We start from the raw sequence: 14296 nt of genomic DNA on the forward strand, positions 1-14296 counted from the left end.
ATGACCTGAGCAGGGCGGTGGGTTGAATGTAGTGCATAGAGATGGTGGAAAATGGGAGTTGCCTGTTCAGTCCACATTAATTATTATACCCCAATATGGTATGGTGCTTAGGCAAATTAACCTGAACATGCTTGATAGGTCAAAGGTCCAAGGAAAGCGAAATATTTGTTCCTTAGCTACTTATCAGATATCTTATGATTCACTCAGGTTGGCAGAGTCTGTTTAGATTTTCATAATCAAAGATAATTCTATTCTGTTGCCCAGGTTGCAAGTTGAAGTTAAGAGAATTTTCGAGAAATACATTCAGTATTGTAAGCTTAAACCCCCTATAGTAAATGTTTAAAAAGCTAAATAGATAATTAACCGAATCTGATAGTATGACCTTTATAATGTTACTACTTTTGATGACTATTTGAGGGTCATATTTAATGTTAACGGAGGATGGGGTTTAACCCCTAATCTGGTGGGCGGTCGCACCACAGCTTTGGTGGTCCTACACCGGATGGCGCGTTGCCGCCCCCGATGTAGGACCGCCAAAGACTTAATCAGGCCCTTAGTGTTTTTCTATTCTGTTTATAATCTGCAAAGCAAACTTTTATTTTTAAAGGGTCCAACAGGTGTACCATGTCACAGAACATTCTACACCCAGCCACACACATCAGTGGGACAGCCGAGGTTTCACACGATGCTGAATGTGCAGGACTGAGCAAATGAACGGGACTTTTTCTGACGCTTCTCGATCCCTTTAATATCTGTTTGATTACGCAAGAAACATGTATTGAAGGAGGTCGGTCTTCTGTGGGTAGGATTTGTTTTTGAATGGATAAAGCCGGGTCCTTAGAAAATGTCACCATCTGGACAACCTGGGTAGAGCAAGAGTGCAGTCTCTCACTCTGTGACATCATTTGAAGACTCAAAGACTGTGACCTCAATCTAACAATATGATGTTGGACTGTAAAATGACTTAAAACCATATACAAGTCTGTGACATCACTTTAATACCTGCATCGCCTCAGCATGTGGTGCCTATTTCGGGCAGACATAATTCCAGGATCATAACTTCAGACTGACATCACTCTATGAATAAAATACCAGACAGTAGCATCCGTTTAAGAACGTGGCCTAAGACAGACATTATTCTAGGAACTTGACGTCATACTGCAAGATCATTGCAGAAACAAAGAAACGATCTATCACATCAGTTTAAAAGCATGATAGATTATGACATAATTCCAGGTCATTATTTCAGACTTGCATCACTGTCCACACAGGTTTCCATGTCAGCCACTTACCCATTTCAAAGACTCCTAGGCATGTATGGTTTGCAGAGAGCTAAACCTTGCGTTGAAAGAAATAGAGTTTTCCCTGGCAGTGTAATAATAGATGTTGTTAATAATCAACTCTGAGAATTTTGTTTTTTTGACTATCTGTATCTGAACCCACTGTCTGAATATTGTACATGGGTTGCTGCAGCATGCATTTTTGCATTCCTAACTGCTGGAAGAATACAGTTCATTTACAGGTATTTCACTTTCAAAAACCAACATCCTACATTTTCATGTAATTGACTTTAAAAACTCCTCTGACTGCAATCAGAGAAAGAAAATTAGACACCAGTCCTCATGTAAAAAGACTTAGGCAGCCTGACATTTGACATCTGTCCCTGAATCACGGCACCAGTGACAAGTTAAACACAGAGTAGAGTTAAAGGCATCTTTATATCTGACTTTCGGGATCTTGAACATATTGTAAACCTGTCAGGATATAATGAATCTGTTAAGATTATCTATTTTATATTAAAGAATTGCTCTGTCGGTTTTGGAGGCGCGTGAGGATAATATTCTGAGGTGCATAACTTTTTGGTTTTTCATCCTCCTGACATGTATGATTAATTATAGCTATCTGTATGTGTAGGGTAACCCCCATGAGGAGGCGCTTATGCTTACAGTGTTTCATCTTACCAGCATTATACTTTGTTTTGGGATCTGTATTGTTTTTGATTTGTATTTTTTGTAATATGCATTATATGTTGTGTCTTTGTAAAGACAAGGTTTGCGAAAAGGTGGTCTTTCGTTAGCTTGAGGCTTACGTTGAAGCATCTGGTGCCCTTCATCCGGCGCAGCCCGGTTTTAGGACATCATATAGCACCGAGACTGCACTGGTTGAAATGGCAGAGGCAATTAGGGAATGCCTGGACGCGGGCGGCAGGGCGGCCCTGATTCTGCTTGACCTCTCTGCCGCCTTCGATACGGTGCCCCACCAACTTCTTCTTACTCGTCTCTCAAATATTGGTATTGCTGGTCCTGCCTGGGATTGGTTGAAATCTTTTTTGGAAGAACGCTCACAGCAGGTCTGGTTGCCACCTTTCTCTTCGGCCGCCAGGAAAGTGTCCACGGGAGTCCCTCAGGGTCAGAGGCGTAGCTAGAGCTTGTGGCGCCCGGGGCTAAACCTCAGATTGCCGCCCCTGGGGGAGGGGGAGGGAGGGGTGCTGGGGAAAAAGGACGGCGAGCACTTGAAAGAGGTCCGAGAGAAACGTAGTATCGCCGCTAATAGTTCTTCATCATACGCGCAGTCGGGTTCTCATATCACCTTTGATGAGTGACATCTCAGTCTGTGCAGCTCCTTTAAACCTATCAGCCACTCATGGCTTTAAGCAGAGCAGCTCCTAAAACTGACTTTGCAATGGATCACTAATGGGCACTATAATCAGCTCCTTAAATTTCAAGGCAAAAGCATGGATCAATATCTCAGAAATGCTTAAAGTGTGAACGAAAATATATACACCTTTCTCAATAATGGCCATAAAAAAACCCTAAAGATAATCCATGTCAGCAATGCAGGTCCTGTTTACAGCACAGTACACTGTGTCAACGACGCAGATGTTTACAGTTCATCTTCATTACATCTTTCATTAAATGAGTATTTTCTATTTTTCTATTTATGAGCTATATCGTTCCTAGACAACAAATTAACTTCTATTCAAATAAGAAGGCATCCTGTACCTTTCTTCTGACTAATAGAATTGAGTCTACACACATTTTAAAAAAATAAGATTGAAGTAGAACATAAATAAGTCCCACAGGACTATTGAACAAATATAATACAATTACCCTTCTTCTCGTTGGCATATAGGGTTCTCCATGTCCTGTTCACACGTAAACAGAATAGGGGCAGCTCTGGGGAGTATAAAGTTACATACTGTTTATGTTGCATGTTTTACATGAGATCTCTATCATTGTGTATATGTGGAAGAATACTACTGGATAAGCTCAGAGACACCCCTGCCTACTACTGTACTGGGTGAAAGATAGGGCAAACAGACTGGGTTCAGCACTAGGGAGTACTGTGTGTGCATGCTACTTATGGAGCATGTTCTACATGAGATCTCTCAAAACAAGGGTACCATTTAGTGTGTATGGAAAAATGCTACTGGCTAAGCTCTGAGACACTCCTGCCTGCTGCTGCCCTTGGAGAAAGACGGTTCACACAGAATGGGAGTATGCCTCTAAATAAGAGTGTCAATGTAGAGGTACCATCAAGTATGTATGGGATAATGATAATGGCAAGGCTGAGAGACGTCCCTAACTATTACTACCCTTAGACAAAGAAGATGGAAAAAGAATGGGACATCATAGGGGAGTCATGTGTGTGTTTGTGTGTACAGCATATGGTGCACGCCTTTACATGAGTTCTCTCACAGCAGAGGTACCATCTAGTATGTATGGAATCTCATACATTATTGTGCTTTATGCATCATCATGCATTCATTGGAAATTCATGATAATTAACTTTCTCCAGTGCATTTTCAACACCCTACCCTTTGTCAGACACAGTCCCACCTTCTTTGCATGTGCTGCCCCACCACACTTAGTCTCAACAAACACGGTGCCTCCAGAGCAGATCAGAATTGAAAGTGGTATGACATAGTGTGCCTAATAGGGAATCTTGTGTGAAACATACCTCATCAGTAACAAACATCTTATTTAACAGCCAGAATGCCCAAAGGCTTGAATGCTTGCTTTACAACTGCAGATGTTACAGTCCACATTTAAAAATGACTTCATTAATCCCTGCTCCTAAAGCAAAACCTTTCCACATTTTCAAAATCACACATCCAGACACAATGAATCATACGTTTGTGAATTAGTGCATAGAAAATGTTATATAAGGCAAAGACCACCAAAAGGTGTAAGAGTCATATACCACCCATACTGGTAGGCACTTTTTAAGAGTGCTTGGTCTGGAGAAGGACCGACTCAGAACATAACACAAGTATTTAGGATCGACTTTAATAAAAATGTATTTCTACCCAAACAAACCTTTCTTAGCAACATCAAAATAGAAAGACTGGGAAAAAACACATCATTTTCTAACATGTACCATGCAGCTCTTAGATAGCAGTTCCTAGCTCACTGTTCTAGATTACGAATGTAGCTTATGAACTACACAGTAACAACAGAATCTCTGTGACAAAAGCAGTAACCCACTGAGCTGTGCCCATAAAATATTATTCTTTGATATGCATGGCACAGGTCCTTTGCAGCAGGCGTATTACAGTCTTGCCAAGTACCACGCATTAGGAGTTGGACTAAGGCATTTTAGTACTGATGTCCACATCACCGCACTAAAATGTGTTAGTCACGCATACTATAGCTCCTGGAAGAATCACAACACGTTGCTTCATATTATGATAAAAGCAGCCACTACCAGCACCTGTTGCGCTACTGGTTGTCCAGCGCCGCAATTAGGAGCTTATAACTGACTACACTTTGGTTGTTAGGGAGTAGCATTGTGACCTATAGTGTCAAAACGTCTCTAAAAACACACATATACTACTGCCCTGCAGCTTAAATACATTTGTACCAGGCCCGGCCCTCCACCTGGTGATCTGGTGTCACTGAAGAACATAAACACAGCCAGGATCCAGCACTTCTGTACCATCAACAGAAAGCCTGCAACGAAAATCCCAGCCAGTGGCTGAATTTTGGTTTGTTTTCCTGTTACCATGCTCACCACGCAAATAGCATTGTGAGACTCTCACAGCGTGCTCTCTATGATTGTGCTGCTGGCAGGCAGCTGGCACTGGAACAGTGTGGGGGAATTTTTCTGCTGTGAACAGCCCAGATTCTGCCCTATGGACAGTTTGCCTAAAGATAGCAAGCAACTTAGCCATCACCAGCGCCTGGCCTTCAATCACGAAGGGGTCCCTGTAGACTGTCCAGTGGGCAGTGGCGGGCGCAGTTTAAAGGGGGCACTGCTAACTAGTACTTAGGAGCACCTTGTGTAACAGCAAGAGACAGTGACTAAGAAGGTCAAAGAGTAGCCTTGCCTGTCAGGCCTTGGGCCTGTAGGTAACCTCAGCAATGTCTGCAGACCGGTCCACCACACTGGGTTTCACCACGCACTCTGCAGGCTTTGCCCGGCAGCACCTTCAGAATACTACAGGTGAGTCCAGCGCACCTGATCACTAGACTAACTTGAGAGCTGCAGCTGGGGCAGTACCAGGCCGGATGAGGGGGATGAGGGTTGGAGGACAAAATAGGTTTATTCAGTCACTAGTTTTGATTGTCTTCACCTTCAGGTAACAGCATTCAAAATAAAGGCACACTGTATGTTTAAAGATAAATCCAAGTTAAAGTAGTCAGTAGGAAATGCATTCGTTTGCATTATGAAATCTTATAGATTAGTTCCGTCACTGCAGATGAATGTAACCAGACAGTAAAGGAACAGATTTTTGGCTGGCAGGGAGGTAAGGAGTGGTGATTAACGACTTCTGTATTTATAGTGCTACGATGTCCAAGCTTATGACTTAAAGCACAATTCATTATTTTAACACAGTTTACAGTGTTTTTGTAGTGTTACGTTTTGCTGTGGAATGTCATTCATAAGTCACTGCAAACATGGAATGTCACATCAGCAATGCAAATACGTGGTCGCTACGATATTAACCCTCTGAGCTACCATACACAAGTGAAAACTGCCACTAGACGAAACTCCCATCTCTCCCCAGCAGGTAAATTAATCACCAGAGTTAACTTGCCATTTTGTTTGTTGCCCAAAACTGCTCAATATACAAGGAACTTTCTTCTGCTTTAAACACAACTACACTGCTACAAAGCTGCAAAATAATGTTCCATTACCGAAGAAAAAAATATTTACATGTGCAGGCCCATTTAAAACACTTTCCCCGTTACTGTGAAGGTTTGTCCCCGGTTCCAAGGGCAAGGCCAGAGCCTGCAACACACTCTCTCTCTCTACACATGACACAGAAAGCACTTCTATTCGGTGCGCTGTCCTCCTTTCCCTAACGTCACCCTCAGAGTGACGCGTATTTTATCTTTTCAGAAGTGCCACCTCAAAAAACAGTGTATAAACTAGGGGAAAACGAACCTGCTGTTGCTTGAATCTCCCAACGACCCGCACGCAGCACAAGGAGAGTTGAAAGTAAAAGTATTACTCTCACACAACCTGCCCCAGCCAGGCGCCCGAGGTTCAACTGACTCACTCAGTCAGAGTGACACGTGAAGCAAGTTACTCGCTAATGGCAGTGGTTCCTAAACTTTTTCAAATCACGGCTCCCTTGACGTATTGGCTGTTGGCTGTGGCTCCCCATTATGTTACTCTTTTTTTGTGGGTGGGGTGATGGAACCCTGGCCTTGGAAGTACTTCCATTTTTCTCCATGAAAATAATTGGGATGAAGCCGATGAAGGTAAAATATCATACAGCCTCTCTCTTGCCTGCAGACCCCACAGTGGCAGCTGCGTGCACATTCATGGATGCAGGTGCTAGAGGCCCTTCCATCCAGCCTTTGCTGGACACTGTGTGCCAGATGTGCTTTTACAGCGTCTCAGAGATGAAGTGTTTACTTTTTGTCTCCTCTGTCTGCCCGCAGTGCGCATACAGTGTGCACGTGGAGTAGTGGTCATCCTGGGCCTGCTCTCGCTTCTCCACTGAAGCTCACTCAGTATGCCAGCAGTCTCATTCTACATCCTGGGGTGGAGGGATTGACCGTCTCCCCTCAAGCCCCATCAGTTTGTCCAGGGAAGGAGTTGGTCATCTTGGACTTGCTGACCCGTAGAACCTCTATCCCCCTCAAGTGCCAGTAGCACTTAGTCAATGCCGCAGCAGGAGGGGACTTACCTTGGTCCCGCTGTCACTCTCCCCTCTACTATTATTCCATCCAAATTTTCTTTTAACAGATTTTACGATTCTATCTTGTTTTATGTTGATAAAGTGATCATGTTTTAATTTAACTGACCCATCTTAACTGTATCACTATCAGTCCAAATTTCAACTATGTATACATTACATGGATAAAGCAATGTACCTGTTATGCACTCAAAAATCCATCCAAACACAGATATACAAAAATATCATTATGTCCACCTGTGTTACATAACATGCATTACAAAAAAAGTCTGACCTATTTGCTTCTTAGAATATGTTCATTCATAATTGCAGATCCAAAGCATGCTCTTAACTCTGAGCAGGGCAATACGATTGTGTGCAATAAAAAAGAAAGCCTAAAGGGAACAGCATATGAAGATACGTCGGGTGTCATTAACTGGGAGCAAGTCTAACATCTCGGAGCACAGTGTTTCTCTAGGATAATCTGAAAGACCCCAACTGCGCGTGCACTTGTACAATGCTAAAATTCTACACCTAATAGCCACGGGGGAAAAATCATTTTACATACGAAAATCAAAAATTTAGATTCCTACAAGTAGTTGGTTTCAAGGTGTGGCTACTAATTACGGACAATTTACAAACTGGTTATATGCTGAGTTGAAGCAGTCCACTGATGCAAGAAACTCTTAATTCTTGCTCTTGGGGAAATGTGTTTTTTGTATTCTATCCCTCAGAACTTGTACATGGAATATCCTCGCTTTAAGACTGCAGAGCAAGTGTGAACAACTCTTCAGAAAGTCACTGATATTCTAATTCAATTTGATTGCTAACAACACAGGATGAGATGATGCCACTGTGTTTACAAAATCACCACCTGCAGGCTCCGCACACTTGGTAACAGCAAACACGCGTCCATGTTGCTCCTTTCTAATAAAACAGTGAGGCACCTTTGAGCACACGCACTCTTTCTTACCTTTGCACGTCAGCTGCCTGGGCCATGTTATCCGCGCTTGGCACGGCCATTAAGCTGACCTTTGTGGGCTACCTCTGGCTGATGCTGGCAGTGGCTCTCCTGTTGGCACAACTTCTACATCGGAGCGTCAGCACTGCCTACTTCCACGCCCTGCACTGTCTTGCTGTGACCTACTAAAGAGATCAGTACACCGAAAGGAAAACTTCAGTTGGAACTGAACTGCAGAACAGAAAGCACGAGTTTCAACTTAGGTCGTAGAGCAAAGTAGCAGCGATGTAAAAGGAAGGGATTAGTGCAGTGGTTCCCAAATTGATGTGCATCTGTTTGCGGCGCCCCTGGCTAGTTTTAACGGCGCAGAGGAGCATCCCGGCGCACAGATTGGGAACCACTGGCTTCCGGGCTGAGACTGGGAGAGAGTTGGTTCGGGTCAACAGCTTGTGGTGGCCTGTTGAGGTGTCAGTCAGTGGCTGCATTCATGCACCTCACCACGTGCGTTGGTGCGTGCAGCGCGCTAAACAACAGGACAGTTTACAAGTCTGCCATGAGTGGGCTCTGCATGATAAATGTTTGCAGGGCCGTCATTGGTAGCGCTTTCGCGCGCTACCAGATTGACGGCCCCGGACCCAAACATGAAGGTACACTTTTAAATTAAGCTCACGTGGTGCGTGCAATGCAGTAGCATTTACACACACTGGCTAATCAAGGCTTAGTTATGCTACGCAATGCACTTTGGCTGCCAATGATGATTTCGTGTCGTGTTGATTTCGATACCGGCCACCCCTAAAATAGTGCTGCCTGAGGCGGACCGCCCCCCCGCACCCCTCTAGCTACGCCACTGCTCAGGGTTCTACTCTGAGCCCCTTGCTCTTTAATATCTATCTGACGCCCCTATTTACCTGGAAGGACTCCGACCTGTCGACAATCACTGCTCAGAATTGTCTTTCGTCTGTGTTTCAGTGGCTTGCTCTTGCCCAACTGAAGTGCAATGAGGATAAGTCGGAGGTCCTTTTGTATGGCCTATTTCCGCCTGCCTTCCGAGAAACCCTGTGACCTCCAGACTTTCCTCGACCCAACTCATAGGGCGCTTCAGCAAAGAATTTCGGGGTCTGGTTTGGCGAAGACCTTCGGTTCTCAGTGCAAATTAAGAAACTCACTGGAGTCTGCTTTGGTACCCTTAAATCACTAAGAAGGTTTCTCCCCATGCTACCCATGCCAGCCAAAGAAATGGTTGCCCCCGCACTCATCCTTTCCCACATTGATTATGCTAATGCGCTTTACATTGGCATCCCGGGTTATCTGCTAAGAAAATTGCAGACTACACAGAATGCCGCGGCTAGACTTCTGTTTAACATCACCGGAAGATCTAGCGTAAAACAGCATCTACGAGATCTGCACTGGCTTCCTGTGGCCCAGAGAGTGCAATTTAAAGTTCTCACTTTGGCCCACAGAGCCTTGCATGGTCTGGGGCCAATGTACATTAGGAAGCAGTTTGCTTTCTATGTCCCCAGCAGATCTTTGCATTCAGTCACCCATCGACGAGTGATTATCCCCCGATTCCGTAGGTCACGGTTGGGAGGTCAGTCCGTCTCTGTTAAAGCAGCTATAGCTTGGAACTCCCTTCCAATGGAATTACGACATATTCAGGATTTTAGACTTTTTAAAAAACAACTTAAACTTTCCTTTTCAACTAGATGATTCATACATTCCGCTCCATTGGGCTTTGGTAACTGTGCGCGCCAGGACACTCTTGAGTATTTGAGCGCAGTATAAAACCCACTATAACATAACATAACGTAAAGCGCGTTATCACCTACAAGGCTATCCTGGTGGTGTCCTAATAAACCCCCTTTTTTTACTGATTCGCTGACTGAGGTTCAGTATTTTCAGAAAAGTATTCTGCTGAAAAAAATAATATTATACTGTTTATGCACTCCTCAATCAGTGCCATGAGAGGGGATTGTTTGTTCGAAATAGTGGGGCCCATTACAATGTTGGTGGGACCGATACCAATGTGCCGTCAGTGTCGGTCCCACCGACATGTCTAACCGCGGCATTAGGATGCAGTCGGTCAGACCGCATTGTCCCAGGGACCAACCAACAGCTTCCAACGAGCTGAAGGAGTCTGTCGAGCGGTCGGTCCGATCGCATTCCCCACAATGGAGGCGGTGCCTTCTCAGGCACCGCCGTGGGGATTACGATCCACCTTTATGCCAGCCAGTTCACATCGGTCCTTCCGACGTGAACAGGCTGGCGGAAAGGCTTTTTTGGGGCCCCTAGCAGGGCCAGTAACCCCTGTGGCCCTCCGCTATGGGGGGCACTAAACATCCCTGCATCGTGTAGCAGGCGCCACATGGTGCCTGCCACCGGGTGCAGGGATGTTTACAAGCATGCCTTATGGCATTGGGGCTTGTGCAGCAGCCCTTTTCTGGGCCGCAGCACAAGCCTCAATGCAAATAGGAATGTTTCCGACTGCCTCTAAGGTGGTCAGGTCTTAATTTGGTGTGCGGTACAGCAACGATCCGACTGCCTTCGTAATCAGCCCCAGTTTTCAGGTGGGGAAATGTTTCGATTCTTGCCCTGATTCTAATTGCAATGTTTACCATTGGCAAATGGAGAAGAGAGACTTTTTTCCCAATGTGTCAAATTCTTAGCTGGATACTATTTCTTATAAAGCAGGGATCCCTAACCTTTTGACTTCTGTGGACCACCAGTAAATCACTACGATTAGGACCTCAAAACAAAACACAGAAATACAGCAACAAGTATGCATCAAACAAATATAGAAAATTAAAAACTATTTTATTTAATTCACAAACAAGAAATTATACAACAATTGAAGTTTTAAAATGTAATGTTAACATTGGATTTTTAAAAATGTTGGTTTTATTTCTAAAAGAATGCAATTTGCTAGACTCAAGCACATTACTTTGTCACTCATGCACATCACATTGTTTTTTTTGTACTCCAAATGTATGCTCTCTTTTGATTGGCACATACCAACCAGTACTTCAACTGAGGCCTCTAATTGTACCTATTAGATTCTGTTAGCTGTACTTGCACTGCTCATATAAATCCAGCTATGGATTCCAACTTAATTTTAGGCTTTCAATCTCAAATTCCTTCACATTTTCAATACATTTTGAAATGTAAAATTTCCCTATATGTATATTTTATTAATCTGCTAAAACAATTAAATTTTGTAAACAGTTACAGACTCACTGGGTAGACTTTAGAGGCCCCGAGGTTCAGCGGATCACAGGTTAAGAACCCGTTTTCTAAAGTATAACATTCTGGGTAGAAAAGTATGTTGTGTGGAACCTGGAGGTATTTGACAAAATGATGAGCTCCCTAAGGAAATTATCTATAGGGGAAGTGCACAATAAATCACATCAATTCAAATTCAATCTGTGGTTTGTTTTTAGATTGCTCAATCAATAAGATACATTTGGTTTAAAAATAAGTTTGGTGCATATTTTCTTTTGACCAATCAATTAGACAAAATGTGCTTTAATCATTGTAGTTTTGAATAATAATCTTGCGGATTGAGCCATACCTCAGTTTCAGTATTGTCCCAAAGGTTCTTTTATCATTTACCTTCCTCATTTTTCACTCAGCTTTAACCCCTGTCTTCTCATTTTACAATTTGTGTTTGCGCTGATGCTTAAAACTTGCATTTTGCTTCTATGGTAGAGTGGAACCTATATAGCATGGGTGTCCCTCTGTAGCAAGTGAAAAGGTCCCAGTTAGCATTTTACAACATAATTCTACTGCCCTTAAATTTCTTATTTTCTCTACTTACCCTTGTAAAGCAGTGTGTGTATTGCAGTCTAATATTCCTTTATGTTTTAACAGGCAGTTAAAGAACTTTTAGCAAATGGAGTTGAAACAAATCTTCCTCTGGGCAGATATGTAGGAAGTGCCCTTTGCGCTGCTCTTAATCCTGCATATGAGAAGAAAAGAACCTTGCAAGCAAGAATTGCACTGGTAGGAGAAGGGCTATATTTGTTTCATTATTACGTAGTTATTTTGCAATGTTTGACTTCTCTTGAAGTTACAATATGTTTAAAAAATATGTACTCTATTGAAATGTATTATAATTATATAGCATCTGGAGATTGGGCTCAACAACTCAATTGAGTGAGTACCAGTTCGATCTGACACATTGTGGGGCCTCTTACTACGATAGAAGCTTGGCTGTAGAAGCCATTGGATTCTTTCTAAAGCCCCTACGGATTCATGTGCAGTGCCTGTTGGGCCACTGCGCCTCCTCCCAGTCTGTCTTGAATGTGACATCCCCTCTGTGCAGTTGCTTGGTGTCAGTAGTCTCAGTGGTAGGGTTTGGTAAAGGCCAGGCTGTCTTCTGAGGTCATGACTGTGATTTCAAATTGTGCATTTATGTATTTGCTTGTTCCATTGGCCACTTTGTCTAAGGGCCTTGCCTTATCTCTGGATGTGATGCGTCTATTCCTTTCTACTTTGGGATCTCATTCTGTGTGGTACCTTGGGTGTTTAAGGCTGTTGACCTGGTTGCCGTTTTACAGCTGCAATTGAGAGAATGAAATCATTCAAGAGCAGGCATGTGTCATCTGATGGCTCCTTTGATGATGAAGTCTACCAGAGCATCAGGGGTAAATCTGGACACTCTCCTTCTCCCCTCTTGTTGCCAGCTGGTCATTCTGGTGCCAATTTAGCCTACCAGCTCCTGCATCTGGTGGAAGAGGCAGTTGCCATGGCTGCAGCTGTTTAAAGTGTGGAGGATGGCAGACATTGGTGGGAAACACCAAAGGAGGTCAAGAGTTGACTGCTCTTCTTTCTGTTCTGTGTGGCTGGGTCTTCCACCCTAGGAAAGATTGTCTGCTGTAAGCACTTTTGTGAAAACCTGGACTTTCCAGGGCTGGAGCTTGTGGAGGATTATTTCCAGTCACTCTTCCCGAGTTTTATGGTCTGACTCTTCACTTCCCAGACAAGTTTCAGGCTCTGATTTTGAGGAATTGACATAATATAGATTTGATTGTTCCTCATTTCTTATAGAGTGTACCTTTTGGAACATGTGTTCTTTCTGACTCCTTGGGAATTAATTGCATGTTGGCCTCTTTTATGGTCCACACCTCCAGAAGTGCTGAGGATTATACCCGTATGGTTCTATGGATCAACGCATTGATAGCCTATGCTGATGATTACCTAAGGGTTATGACTCATCCCCCACCCCCCATACTGGAGATTAGGAGTCACGAGTGCAGTTTAAGTCTGAATCTAGAATGCAATTCCTTGCCTTGGAAGTACAAAAAGAAGTCAAGTTGAGTGCCTCCGTCTGCAGGTCAGAAACAGCGGCAGTCCTGACTACTGGGTGCACAGGAGTATTCAGACCCTTTTCCGTACTGTATCTGCAACTTTGTGTCCATCTGGGGGGCTGAAGTGCCGGGCCAGTGGATGTTGAATAGCATTTTTCAAGGTTACGCTATTAACTTGGTCTACATACCTCATCATGAGGGGTCCATCATCATTTTGGTCCCTAGAGGCAGGGTCTAGGCAGAGGCTTTGTGGGAATAAATTACTTCCTTTCTGTGGAAAAATCAATGGTTCTTATTCCCTTGGAGTAGCAGGGTTAGAAGTGTGTTTGCCCCATGCTGATTCGAAGAAGGTCAACTTCTGGGTTCAAACTATGTATTTCAGCATTGACTGCCTGCATCAAATTATTCCTATTGGTACTGAGTGGAGTTCCTGGTCACTCTGGATCCACTGGATGCCTATCTTCACATGCCAGTTAAGGGAGTGTCGTCAGCATTCTCTTGTATCCTTCATCTTCCTTGTTTGCTCTGACGCCTGGGCTTGGACTATGATGGATAAGCGCATGGTCTTGTCAGTGACGAGTGTCACCAATGGGTAACGAAGGGCAACAATGAAGATGGGTGTAACACTTTGAAGAACTGCTGAACCAGCCCATTCCGCTGTATTCACCAGACATACAGCCAGTTGACAAGGATGTGATAATCGACTGCGGCAGCCCAAACAATGAAGAAATCCGTCAAGCTATTAAATATCCTAGAAATGGGAAGGCGGCAGGACCTGACAACATTCCTGCAGAGGCACAGAAGGCAGACAGTGAAACATCAGTAGACATGCTCTACCCCATGTTTGGAAGGATCTGGGAAAAGGAAAAGGTGCCATCAGACTCGAAGAAGAGATATCTCATC

At 43.8% G+C, this 14296-nt stretch overlaps 1 protein-coding gene and 1 long non-coding RNA gene across 3 annotated transcripts in view; one reads left to right on the plus strand and one right to left on the minus strand.

Annotated features, from left to right (window-relative positions):
* The window catches only part of ANKMY1 (ankyrin repeat and MYND domain containing 1), a 588784-nt gene that overhangs the window by 346764 nt on the left and 227724 nt on the right, over positions 1-14296 (plus strand). For both annotated transcript variants that reach the window (XM_085634115.1, XM_085634116.1), the window contains exon 13: positions 11955-12086. In XM_085634115.1, coding sequence (XP_085490241.1) covers positions 11955-12086 — 132 coding nt within the window. The remainder of the gene's footprint in view (positions 1-11954; positions 12087-14296) is intronic.
* Positions 1-14296, minus strand: part of LOC146785210 (uncharacterized) — a 368347-nt gene that overhangs the window by 174924 nt on the left and 179127 nt on the right. The gene's annotated exons all lie outside the window — the stretch shown is intronic.

The sequence above is a fragment of the Triturus cristatus genome, chromosome 11 (genome assembly GCF_964204655.1).
Source record: "Triturus cristatus chromosome 11, aTriCri1.1, whole genome shotgun sequence".
NCBI classification, from domain to species: domain Eukaryota; kingdom Metazoa; phylum Chordata; class Amphibia; order Caudata; family Salamandridae; genus Triturus; species Triturus cristatus.